This window comes from Scardinius erythrophthalmus, assembly GCF_964197995.2.
Source record: "Scardinius erythrophthalmus genome assembly, chromosome: 25".
NCBI classification, from domain to species: domain Eukaryota; kingdom Metazoa; phylum Chordata; class Actinopteri; order Cypriniformes; family Leuciscidae; genus Scardinius; species Scardinius erythrophthalmus.
In genome coordinates, this window is record NC_138245.1 from 20,524,549 (window position 1) to 20,544,303 (window position 19,755).

The window sequence follows — 19,755 nt, forward strand, 5'->3', positions numbered from 1 at the left end:
ATGCTAAAACAATGTATTTTGAGGCAACATGGTCATAGTTTGGCCATCTTTTGATTCTGGTGAGTGCTTTAGCTGATGACTATTATTATTTTTCACAGGAATTTCATATCATTGTCACATTCCAAGATGATCATAGGGGATCTGACATAAGATTTCTCACCTAACAGTACAGTCTGTAATAGCTGAAACAGCACCATGCTGAGATTATAAATTAGTTCTGAGCCTGAAATCAGTGTTGTATTGGGAGTTATCTGGTTTTGAGCTTAGTTTTGTTGCAGTACAAACCACTATGTTGGTCTGTGGAGTCTTCTGTGATAGATCAGCTTAGTGCCATGAAAATTCTTCAGTCCTGAAAGGGAAGACTGGGCCCATGTTTTGTAATAAGACTCCATTGGTGGCAATCACTGATTATGGCAGCAGGTTTCTTACAGACATGGAAATGAGGAAGCGCATGCTCCGCATATGACAGGTTTAGCAAAGCGGAGTCTGGCCTGTGTGAAATTAGCATTGCCCTTGGTTTTCTATCGCACAGAACACTGTTCATTAATCCCCAGCCAAGAAGTAGGAGGTGCCGACCAGATGGGTATTTTTACATTGCTTCAGTTATATACAGCTTTCTGCATTTATCACTTTGACACTAATTTGCCTGAGCCCATCTGTGATGTGTCGTTCCTATTTTCTGGTGCTCTTAGTAAATAAATAAATGACACCGTCTATGAAATAAAAATAAAACATTTACTAAATGATCAAATATACTGGCAAAGTATAAACGTAAAGCACCCATTTTTAAGACACATTTAAATAACGTTTTATTTACAGCCAAAAAATGCACCCAGAAGTATTGTGGAATTTTAAAATATTTAATATTTAAAAAGGTACAACTTTGCAGATTGACCTTTGATGCTACATACAGTTCTTTTGCAGATCATCAACAATGACATACAATGGCCAAACAGAGTGCATCTTAGTAATGGCTGAATCAAAGCAGATCCACATTGGGCTGTTGTTTTTAGTCCTGAGTCCGTTTAATTGACTGCTGGTGTTTGGTACGGTATTGGTTCAGTGACCTGATATTATTCAAGATTGTATGGAGACAGATTTGATTGGCATACGTCTTAATGCAAAGACTCGTTCCTGTGTGGTAACTTCAGGTGTGGCGAGCCATTTCACAATTTCAGTAGTGCAGAATCCGCTAAAATAGTGAATGTATCGTTTTCCTGAAATCATTTCCCTGATGATTGTTGAAGGCCTAAGCCTTTTGTTTTACCTATTCACAAATCCTTATTTATGACACATGCAAACTTGAGTTTGGTTTTTCATAATACAAATGACCTTTTTGTATTACAAAAGTAATTCCATCCAGCCTCACATGTAAAGAAACTGAAGTTTCTAGTAGCTTGCGTTATTACTACAGTTTCTACAATTTTGAGCATTTAAAATGCCAACGTTTCGGTTTTAAAGCACTAAATCTTTCTGTTCTATACATATATGTTGACGTAATGTTTTTTACACATTGAAAATTGTGTTTTATGAATGAAGGCATCGTATCAAAGCCGTGCCCATCTTTCCTATCGGCCCTCTTGTGTTTAACGCCATTTCCCTTTTAAGTTGAGACACATATACCTGAATTACATGTGTAGTTTGACCACCGAATGTGGCATCGATCTAAAATCCACTTGATAAAACTAAGATTTTTGCAAACTATCATGGTCTAGAAAAAATACTGGTTGTACAGAACTAGTTCAGTCAACTCTTTCCTACAATAAGGAAACACATCAAGATGGAGGCTGTTTATGCCTCTGTGGTCAGTGTGACAAAAGTAGTCATTATGCAGTCCAAACAGTGAGGTTAAACCAAGAGCAAACACACATCAGGTCCCTTTCCTTTTGTGTTCCTTCGCTTTGCAGTTTGCACAGCATGCTGCTGCATCTTCCCAGGACGTCGGGAATCGACGAGGATTAACAGTTTATGTAAGATACGAACTGCAGGGTTTGTTGTCCCTTCTCTGACAACTGTTGGTGGGAGGTAAATAATGCCGGTCTCCCGGTCACCAACTGAGCTGAAATTAATAAGAGCATTTGGGTGAAAGAAAAGAGGACGGATCCTGTTTTGAGAAATTGGGGCATTCTGTCACTTCGGTTGGCTTCGGATGGTTTCTCCGGGAGAGAAAGAGACGCTCACAAGCACACACAGATCATCACAGATGAATTACCTACGGGAGGCACTAGGACCTAGACAAACGATCCCTGAGAGAGTCAATGGGGGCCAGCTGGCAGACACAGATTTCTAGCCCTGATCGGGGCAGCTGCAGCCAGACTGCAGACATGACATGCATTTCAGTGAACCGGTGCAGGAGCCCCCCCCTCGTACCCCTCCCCACCCCGGCAGACGCTCGGTACGCACAGAGTCCGACCCCTGCATAAAAGCTGCTGCCTGCATGGACAGATGCACAGTTCCCTGAAAGAACCAATCCCAACCCCCAAACCCTAACCTTATCCCCCTTTTGTCCATAGTCCAAACAGTTCAGGCACACATTGACGCACACACACACACACACACACACACACACAAACACACACCTGCATGCAGGGCCAATGCAGAGCTGCCTTTAAATCACATGTGTGTCTTAACGTCTGTGGCAATGGCAAGGTGATGAAAGTGCTATTACCTAATTAACGAATATGATATGAATTATGTGTCTGCAGTGGTTTGCTCCGCAAGGTTACTGATGCTTTACTGTAAGTGCTGCATGTTTTAATAAATGGTTTCAGTCATCATTTCCTTTTCATAATTTCTCACCCAGTCTTTTAGAATATGAATGTACCAATACTGTTTGTGCACATTGAAACGTCTGCTGGAAATCGTTTTTGTAAGTTTTCATTATGCTGTTATTAAAAGGCTTGTTCAGCCAAAAATGAAATTTGTCACCATTTACTTTTGTCTCTGTGGAACACAAAAGAGGATATTTTGAAGAATGTTACAGTGTTTTTTCTTCACACAATGATAGTCAATAGTGTCCAGTGTTGTTTTGGTCCCCATTGACTATGGACGTATGAACAAAAACAATTGACACATTCTTCAAAATATCTTCTTTTGTGTTTCGTAAAGAAAGTAAGTCATATAGGATGTAAATGATGACAACATTTAAATTTTTGGGTGAATTGTCCCTTTAAATCAATACAGGTTTTTGCTTCTAACTGCTTCCCATCAGATACTTGGAGACAGTAGCTTTCAGTTTAAAACATTTATCGAAACAGCTGGTAAAACTTAGTCCTCTGTCTCTAAGAAATACACCCAGCTTCCTCTGAAGTGTTGAACAAGATCTGAATGTCTTACTCTCTTGAACAGCTCTGCAAAGCCCTGTGTGTCTGTTAGCTAAACCCACAAGATGTGACATGCTTGGAAAGTAAAGCAATAGCACTTACGGGATTCATTGAGAAAAATAAACACATGGAAAAAGGAATTGTCCAAGTACAATATGGACAAAATATTTTAGAATTGGCAGCTATGCAGGCATGACCACATTGCAAAGGGCTCAACTTCAGTAGGTGAACACTAGGTCTGAGATACTGGGCACAAGCAAGTCCCCAGAAATCATTTCATTCACCTCTGGAGTGCAGTAATCTGGGAAGTCAAAATGGGATCCTGAGTTGGCATGAAATGCTTCAAAGTCCTTGTCCAGAGCAGAGCAGTCCATGGGCATACTGTTAGAAATGATATGCAAGAGTTCCTCGTCCAGTTCCTCATCTGAACAGGCTGATGACACCAAAGAGGAGGAGCTGGTTGAGGTCGGTGTGGAGGATCTTCCAGATGTCGACCCTTGTGGCTCGCTCATCGTGGAATCCGGGGGAGCCTGGCACTCACTGTCTGTGAGACTCTGGATGCTGCTGGTTTGAGAGATGGGCACTTTCACTCTGAGCTCAGGAACTGGTTGCTGGTCCTCAGAGGGAACGGTGGCCTGCTGGTGAAGGACAAAGTGACTTGACACGTTGTGATCGTCTTGCAGAGTCACTGGGCTTTCTAAGTTTACATCCATCGTGTCGTCATCGCTCATGCTCTCGCTGTAGCTCTTGTATTTATTGCCATTGAAGTTCATTTTATGCTTGGTAGAAGCAGGTTTGATCTTTAGCCCTTTGCAGGAGAGCCCACTAGATCTTCCTGAATGGGGCTTGCTGGATTTCATTGGCGACTTCTCGCCAAGTTTCACAGGGGTAGAGCACTTGCTCTTTTTCCTGGGCCGGTACTTGTAGTCAGGATAGTCAGCCATGTGCTTTAGGCGCAGTCTTTCGGCCTCTTTGATGAAGGGTATCTTCTCATAATCGGGCAGTAGTTTCCAGCGCTTTCCGAGGCGCTTTGAAATCTCAGCATTGTGCATGTCAGGCCACTGTTCCATAATCTTCCGTCTTTCAATCTGGGACCAGACCATAAAAGCGTTCATTGGTCTTTTGATGTGCCCAGTTGGAGTTTTGCACCAGTTGGGATCTTTGTTAGAAGGTACGTGTCCAAACACCTCAGAATCGTCTTCTGCGGCCAGTCCCACAAACACCTCTCTGGTAGAATTGCTGTCCATGACTGACAAGTATTTGTGGGTTCTTTGCTGAACCATGATGCAGCGCTGAGATCTATTCAGTAGGTTCCCTAGAGTCATCCATGACAAGACACTCTAAGATGCAGCAACCCATCAATTCCTGCATTTATCCTGAAATAAATACAGACATGTCTTCAGTGACCTCTTATACACTTCATTTGTTAAATACAAACTTTCATTTTTCCAAGACAAGAGTTTTAAAAATGTATTTTTTTTTATAATATTTGTTGATAACGACATAAATCTTTAAATGTCATTTAAATCAGTTTCATATGAGACTCTACATGTGTGTGTGTACTATTAAAATATATAGTAAATTAAAGTAAATTAAATGTCTGTGTGTGTGTGTGTATATGTATGTATATATGTATGTATATATATATATATATATATATATATATATATACACACACACACATACAAACAATATTTTTTTAAATATGATTCAAATGAAGTACTTACTATAGAAATGAAGACAGCTTCTGCTAACTATGCACAATCACTTGCTCTCCTCACATAAGCATCTCCTCTGCTGTAGCAGTTGTGGTGGAAGTAAAAAAAAAAAATCTCCAGCGTCTGCCTGCTGTTTTATCACTCTGTCCTGCATGCGGACCCTCTCTCTCAGACGCTCTCTATCCTCTCAGTCACTCTCCCTATCCTTGTCTGCCGTTTCTCCTCCCTGCTCCCTCTTTGTAGGGACACCCCCCCCCCTCGTCTGCTGTTTTATAAACCCACACTGTAAACAGCTCAACCTTACCAGACACAGTCTCCTCCCCTTCCACCCACCGCTCTCTGTCGTGGTGCGTGTGTTTGTGTGCATGTGGGTGTGTGAGTGTCAAGGATGGGGGGGTGAAAGTTTCCATGCAGTGAGGCACAGCTACAGTGCAGCGGATGGAAAGAGAGAAAGAGATGCTAACTGAAGAGGTGTTAAATGCTACAAGCAAAAACTTAAATTAGGACAAGACCTTCAAGGCAGTCTGGCACATGTAGAGTCACGTATTCATGAGTCTGTGTGATGTATTTCTCGATTTTCATAACTGGAAGTAGCACACTTGCAGGCATGCCTTCAGTGTTGGCATTTTTATGTGTATTTTAGGGTATCCGTCACAATCCGTGCACTTTTTTTTTTATATGAACACCAAGATTTTAGGTTCAAATGTATGTGAATATGTAAGTGAAAGTGTTCATTTTAAATTCTCTAACAATAATTTTCTCCACCTTTTTACGTTTTATTTTTGGACGTTTAACATTATTTACATAATAATTATTATTAAGAAGAAGAATTTTTTTTTTTTTTTTTTTTTTTTACATATCAGTTTTCTGTGTTTATAGACCTCATTTAACAGCAGAGCCATCTTTGATTTTTAACGGGATTGAAAGCAAGGCTGTGAGGGATGGACATACATCTCTTTAGTGGGTTGCACTGTTATTTAATCTGTTTTTGGGTTGTTCTACTGGAAAAAACACTGCAAAAATGTCTTTCCAAGAAATTTCAATAGACAAAAAAACTCCAGAAAACATGAGCTGAGAAAAATTATTAGTGATCAAGGAGCTTTATATAACTTTTTACCGTGGATGCCATTGAAAGTCTATCCCTCACAGTGCAGCGCATGACAAGGTTTTATGGGCGATAGAAATATCTAAAAATAAAATATCTAAAAACAAAGAAATTGTTGCTCATCTATAACACAAAAGCCACAAGCACAACAACAATATAAAATAAAAATGTTTTACAGGTGCAAGCATAGGCTTAGGCTTCCCCTGCCTGCTGCTGCTGCTTCTGATTGCTTTAAGAGGGAAAAGCTGCCCATAATTGCTGGTCTAGGATCAGTTTTCTACGTAATAATATTGGCGAAACAGATTTTGCAACTGATCCAGTGCTCATCTGTGTTTGCGCTCTGGAAAGGTTTTCTATTTACAACACATTTTTGCAGCATTAAGCAATGTAGCTAATCTCGAACAACTGTTCATTTCTTGAACGCAATCAGAGGTGTTTAAGTTAGAATCCACTCACCTCTCAAAACGCCAGAGTATTTGTTCACTGCTGAGTTATGCATGCTCATGACTGGCATATTGACAGGTTTTTAGCGATTATAAAGGTAGTAGTTGTAGCCTATTTCTGCTTTTCTGTTACAATTAACAGTGGTTTGTGAATGTAGATGCTTTAATTACAAATAATTCATCGGGAGCGTTTATGCTGAAATGTATAGGTTTTTGTTCTTTCATGGAAATTTTATGGACATACTGAAAAAAACTATTCTTTTGTCGGTGGGCAGGAGCGGGACAAAACATGAATGTTGCAAGTGGGGGTGGAAGAAGGTAACAGACCTCTACCTCACATCCTCACTTTCATAACCGCCATGGCGCTGCTCTGAATAAGGTTTATTGGATATAATCTAGCAGGCAATATTGTATATTTTTGCTTATTTCCTCTGTTTTTATTTTAAGATTTTCTTTGTCATTGTTGAATGTATTCTTTAGAAAAATAAATGTCCATTTTTCATAGTGTACATTATACTTTTGTGATGGCTAAATTCATTTTTTTATGTTTTATTTTTTAAAACGAAGTAGTACAGAATTTGAATATTAACCATTTATTGGCTATCGACCATAACATGAAAATAATTCTCAGCTTAACAATATCACACAGAATTGTAATATTTGTGCATATCTAGTCAAACCTATTCATTTTACAATAGAATATAGTATGCCACACTCATGCAACTCATAAAGTATTTTACGCAAACTTCCTTTTTTTTTTACTATATAAAGATAAACATGTATCATCACTAAAATGTCATGGATTAGATGCTTGTGATAAATTGATGGCTGAATGGAAATGGACAAAGAGATAAATTATCTGCAATCTATATTTTTCTTAATCTTGGACAATGATGCAGTGGGCACTGTCTTTTTCTAGTGGCTTCACACATCAATTTCTTCTGTTAAGTAAAATGTCAATGAAGGAGCATGGGGAATTCAGAACATCTAATAAGCCTGCCTTCAGAATCTTAAACGAGAAGATCTGAAAGCATATGTGACTGTCCTGGTATGACATCATTACATCTTTTCACAAAATTGACGATTAGAATGAGCTATCATCATCTGAATAGATACAGCCACTAATGCTTCAGTGAAATATGTCAGTCGATCCATATGGTCAGCGTCACTGCATCGATAAGCTGTTGCATCAATACATGCTGAAATGGCCCAAAACAGTTAATTAAAGCAGACTGTCACTAAAGTGCCAATAATGGCAATATACATTTTGTAATCAATGAAGGGCGGTCGTCAGAACCCGAGGGCTGAAGTGCAAGCTTGCATTTCTCTGGTTATTTCCATATAATGGGCAACTTTCCAAAATCTTGTCTGCCAAATTATATATTCCCATATAGTCATGCATCAGTCGACTCATGTAATTCTGATATAGGTGTACGAGCCAGGTTTTTTCGTTCTCATCGTATTCTCTGAATCAGCAAAAAAAAAAAACTAATCCAATTACAGATATGTTTGCACGGCCTATTGTGTCAAGTTCATAGTGAACATCAGTCCATTGAGACCTCTTAACAGTGTCAATATGTCCTCCAGCACTTAACGTAATGATCTGGACCATGTCACTGTGTGTCAGACATATTCGTTTGACAAATAAAACTGATATTAGCCCGAACGATTTGGGGGGAGGGGGGTGTTAAACGAAAAAGGCAACAACACTATCACCCACCGACCTAGTTCAGACCCTGGCCAAATCCCCGGCCAGACCTAGACACCTCATCTAATTACGGAACGGGCAGAAAGGGGAGGATTGGACCCCCTGAGCAGGATGGGTGTCTGTCTGGCTGATAAGGACGGGGCCTCCTCCTCTTCCGTACCCGTCCTGAGCGAGCGAGCGTTAGAGCGGGACACAGATAGATCATCTTTCAGGGATTAGCGGGCAGAGGGAGGAGGGCACCGCTTGATCTCACTGCTGCTCCAGTTTCTGAAAAAGAGGGAGCAGTGATGCCACCGCAATGCTGAATGAACCTGGAGGACGCATGCTGGAGCACCTCATAACACTCTTTTGCATTCTTTGTTTTTATAGCAGGTTATTTTGCCTAATCTATCAGCCCCTGTGGTAGATGTAAAATGGTAGCGCGGAAACAATAACATGCTTGTCACATGCATGAGTGTTTCCTAAAGAACTTTACTATTTTGTACTACTCTGGACCTCTGGATGTTGCATCGTGATATCATTATCGTCGTTTGATTAGGACATTTTTCTAGTATTGTCAAACAATATGTAATGTAAAAAATAACATTTGAACTTAATTCCATAGAAATATGTATTTGTATATAGGGTCAGTAAGATTTTTCAATGTTTTTGAAACTTATGCTCAACAAAGCTGCATTTCATTGTTCAAAAATAGTGAAAATAGTTATATTGTGAAATTATTATTTTAAATACCTGCTTTCTATTTTTTATATATCTGTCACATGATCCTTCAGAAATCATTATAATATGCTGATTTGGTGCTCAATAATTTCTTATCATCATCAGTGTTGAAAATCGTGGCTGCTGCTTAATGTTTTTAGACGATTTTTTTAAACCATTTTCCCCCCCAGATTTTTTTAATAGAACGTTCAAAAGAGCAGAATTTATTATTTATTTTTTGTAACAATGTAAAAGTCATTTATTCAGTAATTTCTCACTTTTGATCAATATGATGAATCCCAGCTAAATAATTTCAGTTACACTTATTTTAAGGTTTCCTTGTTACAGTGTAATTATACATTTAAGTATTGAGTAATATTAATTAACATCATGTACTTACTATTGGATTATAGTTTGGTTTAGGGTTAGTTTCATATAATAATGCATAACTGTTATTACTACAGTAAGTACATGTGACAAGGACGCTGTAAAATAAAGTGTTGATTTCTTTTAAAAGTATCATTATTTTTATATACTTATATAATTATATATACATTTTGTTAAATAAATGCACTATATTCATCACATTTATTATTTTTTCACTAAACCTGTTGTTTTTATTATAAATCTGTAAAGAAAACTAGTTTTTATTACAGCCACCATTTGATTGTTTATATTTCAACAATGAATTGAAGTAGAAATATAAATATATAATTAAAAGCTAGATATAAAAACTGCCTTATTTGCAATTTAAATGTTTACAGTATATTACGTATACTGTATGTATATACCTTCCTTTTGTTGGTCCTAGTTAAACGGTTTCTCCATTGTACAGCTGTGCTTGTGTATTTGTTGCTCTTGTTGTATGTGGAAATCTGCAGTGGACATGCTGGTGCGCATATGAAATACAAAGGCCAGATATGAAATTGATATGATTTGATTTTGATATGAAAAGGCTTTTTAGAGCAACTCTATAGTTGAACACTATTGACACACAAGCATCCTCCTCCATGGTCAGTGGTGGTCCTGCAGCGGGGTGTAAGTGTGTGTTTGTTTGTTTTGGGGCTTGAGAGATTACGCATTACATCTTTGCTTGCACTGGCAGACACAAGTCAGAGATTTTAGCCTGTCTAACCCCCTCCTCCTCTTCCTGTGCTGGTAACCTTTGGCTTTTTTCAGACAGAAGCAAGAGAAATGAACGTGAACTCCTAATCTCCCAGTCTACAACCCCTGACCCGTTTGAGAATTCTCCCCTGCCCCCCTCGGCCATTCGTTTCTGAGAATAGAAACTCAGTCTGAACTCGAACAGAGATGACAGATTAGTGCAGAGTGTATAAATCTAATCTCCCTAGAGGAGAAAAGATGAATATTCCTGATTGCCCCAAAACCCAAATCAAATCAAACTGTTATATCATCCAACCACACTCATACATCAGTTCCTCATCTAGTTTTGGCTGGTTTACTGTATAGAGTATATTTAAACAGTCATAATCTGTGATGCTTTCAGACAATTCTTAAATCTTGTTTCTTTCTAAGCTGCTTTGATAACTCTATTTACAAAATGGCGTTTGTGGATGCAATTCCATTATGGAGCAACCATGTTGTGTAACATCACCAGATGGTGAAAATAAACATTAATCGACAGCTTGTAGCTTTGGAAACTCAATAAGACATGTTCCATCTACACAACAGCAGTTGTTGTGAAGATATCAGGGATGGAGATGTTCAGCGCAATTGTGCTTTGTATGTATATTATAAGAATCAGTCTACCATATGAAAGTGGAGGGTCAACAGGGAGATCCTCGCTCTACTACTGCTCCCCCTGTTCTGTCCAATCACAGGCCAGGATTCTGAGGGTCAAGCCTCTCCCGAGGGGTCAATGACTAAGTGGGGCGATAGAATGAGATAAATAAAGGGGATCCGGACTGTGTGCAGTGGCAATGACAGGCCAGGACCTTAAAAGGTTGCATCTGAGCACTTTAGAGAATCACGTCTCCCCCATGAACTCTCAACCATCGTAGCCCACCCTTGCAGTTTCCTTATTCATAATAGAGAGGATCTATTAGTATTGTATCACTGTTATAAGAACTAAGAAACACACGTAAACATCCACATTAGTGCACTTTTTGGTTGTCTGATAAACATGAATAGCTAAATTATGTTACTCCAGACTTAAATGAAGTAAAGAAGGTGTAAAAGTATTTACTTTTGAATTTATTCATGTAAGAAATTAGGAATTTATTTAATTTGTATTTTCACCCCCAATTTATTATGCTCCAGCTCTTGTTTAAGGAGACATGGGTCTGATGTCAAAGGCCCATAGATATTTATAGCTTAAGTTATTATTTATTATGAGATATTTGTCAAGTAGCCAGCAATAGTCAGTTAGAAAGATTTTAATGGATGCATGCTTTGCAAACAATCAAACATTACTTTTATTAATAATAATTGCCAAATTATACTGTGCATCTACATTGTAAAAAAAAAAGTTGCTGCCTTAAATGTTTAAGTACAATAAACTTGTATGTTTAAGTCATTTCAAATTAAATTACATTAAACTGACTTGAATTGAATTAATTTAATCTTGTATAACTTATTTTGATGAGTTAAAGCAATGTAAAAATGTATGTTGTCGACTTATTGATCATATATATATTTTTTACAGTGTACTCTACACTGGTACATGTTGCTTCAAAACAACAAAGTATACAAGCCTAGCCAGTAGCATTGAAAAGAGTACTTAGCATTTTCCAAAACACTTTTCAGTCACACTTTAGTTTAGGGTCCAATTCTCACTTTTCACTAAATGTAAATTACACTTATTAATAGTTTGTAAGGTAGTTGTTAAGTTTAGGTATTGGGTAGGATTAAAGGATGTAAAATAAGGCATTAATATGTCCTTTATAAGTACTAATAAACACCCAATATCCTAGTAATATGGTAATAAGCAACTAGTTAATAGCGTTACCTGTTTTTTTTTTCTGTACTGTTCTTTTGTTTAGTTTTTTGTTGCTTCGCTTTGAAATAATGATGAAAGGCAAAAGTAAGATAAAGGTATAAAGGATCCCCCCACTGCTACATGCATATCTCCATCCATTTCACCTTGGTCAGTTTTGACAGTTGGTAAAAATGAGAAACCAAGAAGAAACGGAGGTCGATGACGGGTGAAAGGAATATGAATATGTAGAGTTTACATAGTGTCCCTAACAAATCACAAGCCTGGCTTTGACATTGTCAGATGAGGGCAAACCATAGAAACAGGGCTTTGGAGTGAAGGGCAGGACAGGGTACATGCTGTTCTGCTATGATCCAAACTCCCCAACTCTATCATTATGAGCATAACACTCCTGACATTTATGTTGTCCTCCTCTGTCTGGGTCTCAGGCACTGAAACTCCACATGTTCTGGCACCTCTTTGCTTCGAGACAATCTTTTGTGTATACGTTTTTATCCCCATTTTCTTCTTTTGATATATTTTCGAGACAAACCATTTTCTCAGGGAGTAAACATAATGGAAACAAGTTAATCAAAACATCTGACAAGATTTAAGGATTATTGTCGACTGATGTAACTCACCGGTTCACTTGACTAGCACAGAGAAAAATGTTTCTCATGGCCAATAAGGTTTTCTTTTGAGCGCAACTCCATGACATCTGTCTGTACGTAGCCAATGAAAATAATCTGTGTAATATCAGCAGGAAATTTGTTTTTCCTTAGGAACAATCTGTTCCAGATGAACAACATGCTGCGGGATACAAGCTGTACTTTTTATTGAATTAGATTGTGTAAAAGACTAAAATCTTACGTTGTTTCTGAGGCAGCATCCTAAAGCATGTCCCCTCTCTTAATGGGGTCTTCATCATTGTTTCAATCACCGTTGTAGTAAACTGCACTTCCCAAGGATATAAGCAGAGAGCAAATGAGGCTACATCTCTCTCCAAGCCTTATTAATAAATCTGCCTGGTCTCTGGCAGACACTCTTTGACAAAGGATAAAAGAGTCTCTTACAACTCCAAAAACACTTATGTTCTAGAAGATGTTGGAGTATCGCAGTCATAAATCTGAAGAGGAATACAGATTACAGTTTTGTGAATTCTTTATGCTTTAGTTATTCATTGTTAGGCAAAGAGCATAAATGCATATATGCTTCAGCCCTGCTTCTGGGGACCCACAGTGCTGAAGTATTTAGTTTCAACCTTAATCAAACACACCTGAACCAGCCAATCAAGCTTGTCAGAGTTGCCTGATAATTTACATTTGCATAATTTTGTCCAAATGGAGGTTGAAATATTACCATTATTTAGTGTATATAAACAAGCATTCTGCTCAAGAATGCCTGCAATTATTCAACTTTAAACTATGGATTATTTGAAACAATCATAGGTTTTCTAGATTTTTCTTCTTCAAAAAATATTGTCAGTGCATTAATATCTTGCAGATATGTCTTTTTTTCTCACCATAATTTTATTTTATTGCTTCTCTTTGAAATAATGAGGAAAGGCATGTTTATCTAGCATGTAAAGAAGAAAGACAAAAGTTAGATTAAGCATTGTACTATTATTGGATTACTTGAAACAATTATATTATTTCTAGATTTCTGTCAGATGTCAGAGCATTGATAATATCTTGTGGAAATATATTTTTTTGTCAAAAGTTGCATTTTTATTGTGCGTATTTTATTGTGTTTTTGTTATTTGCGAAATTAAATAAACCTTCATTAACGGATATTTTAGCAATTTCAGTTCGCATAATTCCTTGTAAATCAGGTGCAAAAACAACACAGACAGTGTGTGCAAATACATTGTGGACACATCATTCTGAGTGAGTGATATTTTTGTTTGTTGTGTTTATGACTCAGAAGACTAGTGATTTTGTGTTGTTAACACCTCATCTCCTTTCTTTAGCTATTGGTTTGTGTCAGTGTCAACCTTTTTCTCGGTTGCAGTTAACACAGGAGGTGACAATCTTGTACCAATTACTCCCTGCCTGCAAGGCAACCTGAACCAATAGCATTATAATATTTTGATCATGGAAGTGGGGTGAAGTCTGCCCTGTGGGGCCCTCTGCACCTGTACTGCTTCACACTCATGATCTCTCTCCAAACTGAGCTACGCCACGGTTCCCAGCCTGCCTACAGGAGAGCCTCAGCTTGCAACCTTTCTGCTGATGTGTGACATCTGGTTCTTTACGGGAATGTTTCATTTGCTAAAGACTCTTCCGTGCCACAGCCTCCGGCGCAGTGTAAATGCTGAGCATCAAATTATGGGAAAGCTGATGGTAGAAAGCTGCTTTTTCTCTTGTCCTTTTCTGCATAAGTTTCTATTTTCTAAAAAATACACAGTAAAATATATCGTAGATTTAGTTTTAAGTCTTCCATAGACATTACTGTACACAATTTTGTTTTGTTGTGGTAATCAACAGCATGCCTCAAATGCTGTCAGTAGAGCGTAAGCTGTATTTAACCCTCAACATTTCTTTAACATGCAAAGGATGATAGATAATCATTTGATGAGATAAACAGTTTATTTATGGGGTTATACAGTACATTAAATCCATAAAAAGAAAATGCACTATATTTATAAAATGGTAATCTATATGAAACATGCATAGTTCCTGTAACCTCTACCAAAACTCATGCGTCTCAATTATTCTGGATAGGTGCCTTTCATTTTACAGTTCCTCTGGGTTCATCTGTATCTCAGCACATTAAAATCCAGCACCAGCCTCTAGCCTTGACAGCCCTGACAGCAAAATCACAGTCTCCCCCATCAGACACCATTACATGGGAAATGGCAGTCACGGGGGGAAAAGAGAGGCAATTTACAGCCGTTTAAATGCAAGACACAGTCCCGGCTCTGGGACTTTCTTACCCTGACTTCTTCAGAGAGGAGCTATTGATCTGCAGCAGACAGACAGCACGCTCAGACTGGGCTATAAGTAAGTAGAAAGGGGTAATGATGATAACCTTAGACTGAGAGTGATGAGCATAGAAGAGCACGGGCGATCACCTTATTTGAACCCGCGGGGACAGGCAGAGGGGACCATGCCGAGATCCTGTAGGCTGTGAATCACTTGGATAACTCTGATGAAGGTGGTTCAATATGTGTGTTGCCTAACATCCAATGTGTTGCCTGGTGATGTAATTTTTGTGCTCCACCCCCCCAATCCCGTCTTTCATTGGTCAGATATACAGATAGTCCCATCCCCAAACTCATGCTATTGGTTGAGCTAGTGTTGCTGCTATGGACTGGTCCGAAAAGTTTGAAAGGACCACAGTGTTTATACTCTTCTGGAAAATCATCCTATGAATTGCTTACTTAAAGTTGTCTCAACACATTAACAGAAGTATTTTAACCAAAAATCGCTATTAGTCATTGCAATCATTTTAGTACCATCTCTCCGCTTGTCTGTGTTTGCACATTAAGTCTGTATGGCTGCAATTTTTCAATGGCTCATTTTTCATTGCTATTTATATTGTTAGGCCAGTAGGTATCAGCAAGTGTGACTGAGTCAGTGAATGAGTGAGTCAGTGAATCATTTTGTTCAAAACATTGCTTCATTCAGGAATGAAACTAATGACCGTCTTAATGAGTAAATCCTTTAAATCATTCATTCTACTAATTTGTTTAAAACACTGATTTATTCATGAATTAAACAAGTTACTGTGTTTATGAGTGAGTCATTGAATCATTCATTCAACTGATTCACTCATTCAGCTTTATTAAAGGGTTAGTTCACCCAAAAATAAAAATTATGTCATTAATGACTCACCCTCATGTCGTTCCAAGCCCGTAAGACCTCCGTTCATCTTCGGAACACAGTTTAAGATATTTTAGATTTAGTCCGAGAGCTTTCCGTTCCTCCATTGAAAGTCAATGGACGGCATACTGTCCATGTCCAGAAAGGCAGTACAGACATCATCAAAGTAGTCCATGTGACATCAGTGGCTCGATCTTAAGTTTATCAAGCGACGAGAATACTTTTTGTGCGCAAAAAGTAAACAAAAATAACGACTTTATTCCACTATTCATTTCCTTTTCTCTAGTCCTCGAGCTATTTCACGTAGTGTTTTTGCGCAGCGCGTCTATGTTGTACGTCACACGTAGGCTCACTATTGGCCGACGCTGGTCATGTGTGATGCGTGTGACGTACAACACAGACGCGCTACGCAAAAACACTACGTGAACTCACTCGAGGCCTAAAGAGAAGGAAATGAATAGTGGAATAAAGTCGTTATTTTTGTTTACTTTTTGGCCACAAAAAGTATTCTCGTCGCTTGATAAACTTAAGATTGAGCCACTGATGTCACATGGACTATTTTGGTGATGTCTGTACTGCCTTTCGGGACATGGACAGTATGCCGTCCATTGACTTTCAATGGAGGAACAGAAAGCTCTCGGACTAAATCTAAAATATCTTAAACTGTGTTCCGAAGATGAACGGAGGTCTTACGGGCTTGGAACGACATGAGGGTGAGTCATTAATGACATAATTTTCATTTTTGGGTGAACTAACCCTTTAAGGAGTCAACTGATTAATTAAAAACACTGCTTCATTGATGAAGTCATTAAATCATTCAACTGATTCAGTTTTATATGTGAGTTATTGAATCATTTACTCTACTCATTTAACTTTGAGTGAGTCACTGAATAAAATAAAAAAAAATTAAATCACAGATTCATTCAGCAACAGCACTCTTGCTTGTGTGCGATTACTTAAATATCTCACCAGTTGAAACGGTCACATTAACAACATGTTGCAGGCAAAAAAGCTCAATTGTCTTTTGTCAATAGTGTAGCGATGTATGAAGCACAGCTTACACGAGAAAGTAATTTTCAATCCAAGAAGCTTTGTGTTGGCGAACGTGGTGAATTCGCATGACCAACTGAACCCGTTTAAAGTCGGCATAATAAATTTAATAACTTTTAAAAGTTTAAGAGGACCTCATGTGTGTTCAGATTCTGCAGAAATTTATGGAGCTTTCTCCAGGTGCTGATACTATGTTGCCAAATGTATCACAACCTTGATCTCACTAGAACTAGGAGTCATTGTTTGACACGAGGATCTCACATGTGCCATCAAGGTGATGTACTGGTTAATTTTAGAATTCCATAAAACAGCCTGTTAAGGTTTCATAAGCCTGGACTCCCACATTGAAAGTATATCAACATAATCATTAAGAACCACAGCGCAGAACAGCTGATGTAAGATGGGGAGAAACATCTTCTCCTTTTTTATATCTGCCAGCCTTCACTCGTTTAACCTGCTCAATTTAATGCCAGGTGGACAGAAATTATTAGATGGGTTGTCTATTGAACAGTGATTTATTAGGCCCTCAGACATGGAAAACCTAATTAATGGATATACAATATAAGTGCCAGACAGAGTGGTATGAAATCCTTTCAAATCTTCCACAATCATGAAATTAATTTGACTTGCCTTGACATGTGTATCTCTAAATACCTGCAGTATACACCCTAATCTCAATGGCTATCTCCAGGGAACTGCATTTTAATTTCATGGATAATGCTAATTTACAGGGGGAGCGGAAGGGGGGCAGGCGACTGGGAGAGGAGGCGAGGATAGATACAAAAATGGCCATGTCTAATCCTTCATCCTTTTTTCTAATAGCCAAGTTATTTAGGCGCTGTATGCCTATTTTTACAACCATTACAGCAAGACAAAAATAGCGTATTATCATTGCTTCCAAGCTGTGCCGGCTTAGGATTTACACACTGTAGATTCACGCTTTGCACTTTATTGTGATCATCAGTTTCTGTGAATATGATTTGCTCTTATGTTGGGCCAAGAGACAAAATGATGAAAGCGAGGACCACTGTCTAGAGCACATATTTACTCACAGTTATCTTGAAATGCACACATACAAAAAGAATTGTAAGAGATTATCCACCAGTGTTTGCCCCGTTTGGAAACAGACTGCCTTTCTGCATCTCCTGGAGTCAGCTTGTTTGAGCTCATTAATGAATTCAGAACCGTCAAGCAACAAACCAAAGTGGACGGTTCTGACAACTGGCAGCCGTGGCGTCTTCAGAGCTGGCTGGCATGTGCCGGGACAGCTCTTTGATGCCACTATTGTAAACATCTGTTTGGTCTCATGGGAGACTGATGTTCAGCGTGGGTACCCCTCCAGAGGAATTAACCGTTCCCGCCTATTGTTTTCTCGGAAACAGAGCATTAATTATTTATCGGCGCTTCTATTGAAAGTATTTGATGTGCCACCCAATTTTAATAATAGAAAAGTACAAAATATGGACTGATACTTCAAGGGATGGTTCACCCAAAATTAAAATTCCGTCATCATTTACTCACCCTCACAACATTCCAAACCACTATGACTTTATATATTTTGAAAAAGGTCAAAAATTTTGGACCCCAGTGACTTCCATTGTAAAGGCAAAAACATTGAGGCATTTCTCAAAGTGTCTTGTTTTATATTCCACAGAAAAAAGAAAACCTTACAGGTTTGGAACGCCATGATTAGAATTTTCTTTTTTTTTTTTAAGCAGAGAAATGGGAGTTTTGGGGCTGTTTACACAGAACGAGATTTTCCATTCCACTGCGCTACTTTTCCATTGTTTTTCAATGTAAACACACGCTAGAGGGACATGTTGACCTTTGTGCTCACATCTCGCATCTTTTGCTTCTCACGCACGACACAGCGTTCTAAAGACGAGGCGCTCAAGTTAAAAGAAGTTCATCTTTTAAAAAACACGTCTGGAGACCTTGCGTTTTTTCACCCATTCCACAGCCTGCATCTCACGCATTCTGTGTGAATGGGCCCTTATTTTGCTAAAGTAGCTTCATTTTTGGCCTTGTTACATTTTACGACATTAATTAAAGTTGAAAGCATCATTAAAGCAATTCATTGTCCTTGGTACAGATCCAATAGATCTCCGTGCCAAGTCACAGCATGCATCATGGAAGAACATGTAGAGGAGGCTGATCAATGGTATATAAGTTGAATATTGTCCTTGATTGTAAAGGTTGGCCATTGAATCTGCTTTGTGTTCTGTTATTCTGCGGTTTGACTCTCAGTTTCATCCTCAACTTTCTCTCAGATTATTTTCTTCCCTCCCTTTTTGAAATTCTTCTGTTCTCGCTCCACCGCTTTTCTTCTGCAGAACTCCAGCTGTTTAGTGATAGTGTTCAAATCAGTACAGAAACACATGCCTGCTGCAAGCTCTGCAAAAAAAACTAGCAGTCCACACACACACACATATTAGTATTCCTATCATTATGGGGACATTACAAAGCCAATGATTTTATACTGTACTAACTGTATATTCTAGGGCTGGGTATTGACACAAATTTCACGATTTGATTGATTTCAATTCACAAGCTTTCGATAGTGATTATTTTGGATATATATATTTATCAGGTACAATACATGGCAAATTTTCTCAGGGGAAAAAATCTCTTTCAACTAATGCAGTAAACCATACATGGGAGTCAGTTACAGTTACAGTCAGTTCAGTTAACTACAATTACATAATTATATTTTTACTCCAATTCATTTTTGGAATATATACATTTAAATGGTGTCTGTCAACTTGATGGATTTATTCGAACAGGCATTAAATATTGAAGAACATTCAAAATTATAATGAATATGTAATAAGGTGCATGTATATATAGTAAAATGCTCCTCTCTAGAATTTATTTTTCTAGCTGACTAATGATTTATCGTCACTGAATATGTTTTTTTTCTAAGGTAAATGTGACGTTACATTACATATTG

The 19,755-nt window shown here is 38.2% G+C and overlaps 1 protein-coding gene across 1 annotated transcript; it reads right to left on the reverse strand.

Moving 5' to 3' along the window:
- Nucleotides 1-788: 788 nt before the first annotated feature.
- Nucleotides 789-5,256, reverse strand: sox12 (SRY-box transcription factor 12). The gene is made up of 2 exons (XM_081358287.1): nucleotides 5,051-5,256; nucleotides 789-4,699 (listed from the first exon to the last, which is right to left on the reverse strand). The coding sequence occupies exon 2, from the start codon at nucleotides 4,646-4,648 to the stop codon at nucleotides 3,542-3,544; it is 1,107 nt and encodes a 368-aa protein (XP_081214413.1). The 5' UTR covers nucleotides 4,649-4,699; nucleotides 5,051-5,256; the 3' UTR covers nucleotides 789-3,541.
- Nucleotides 5,257-19,755: the final 14,499 nt, after the last annotated feature.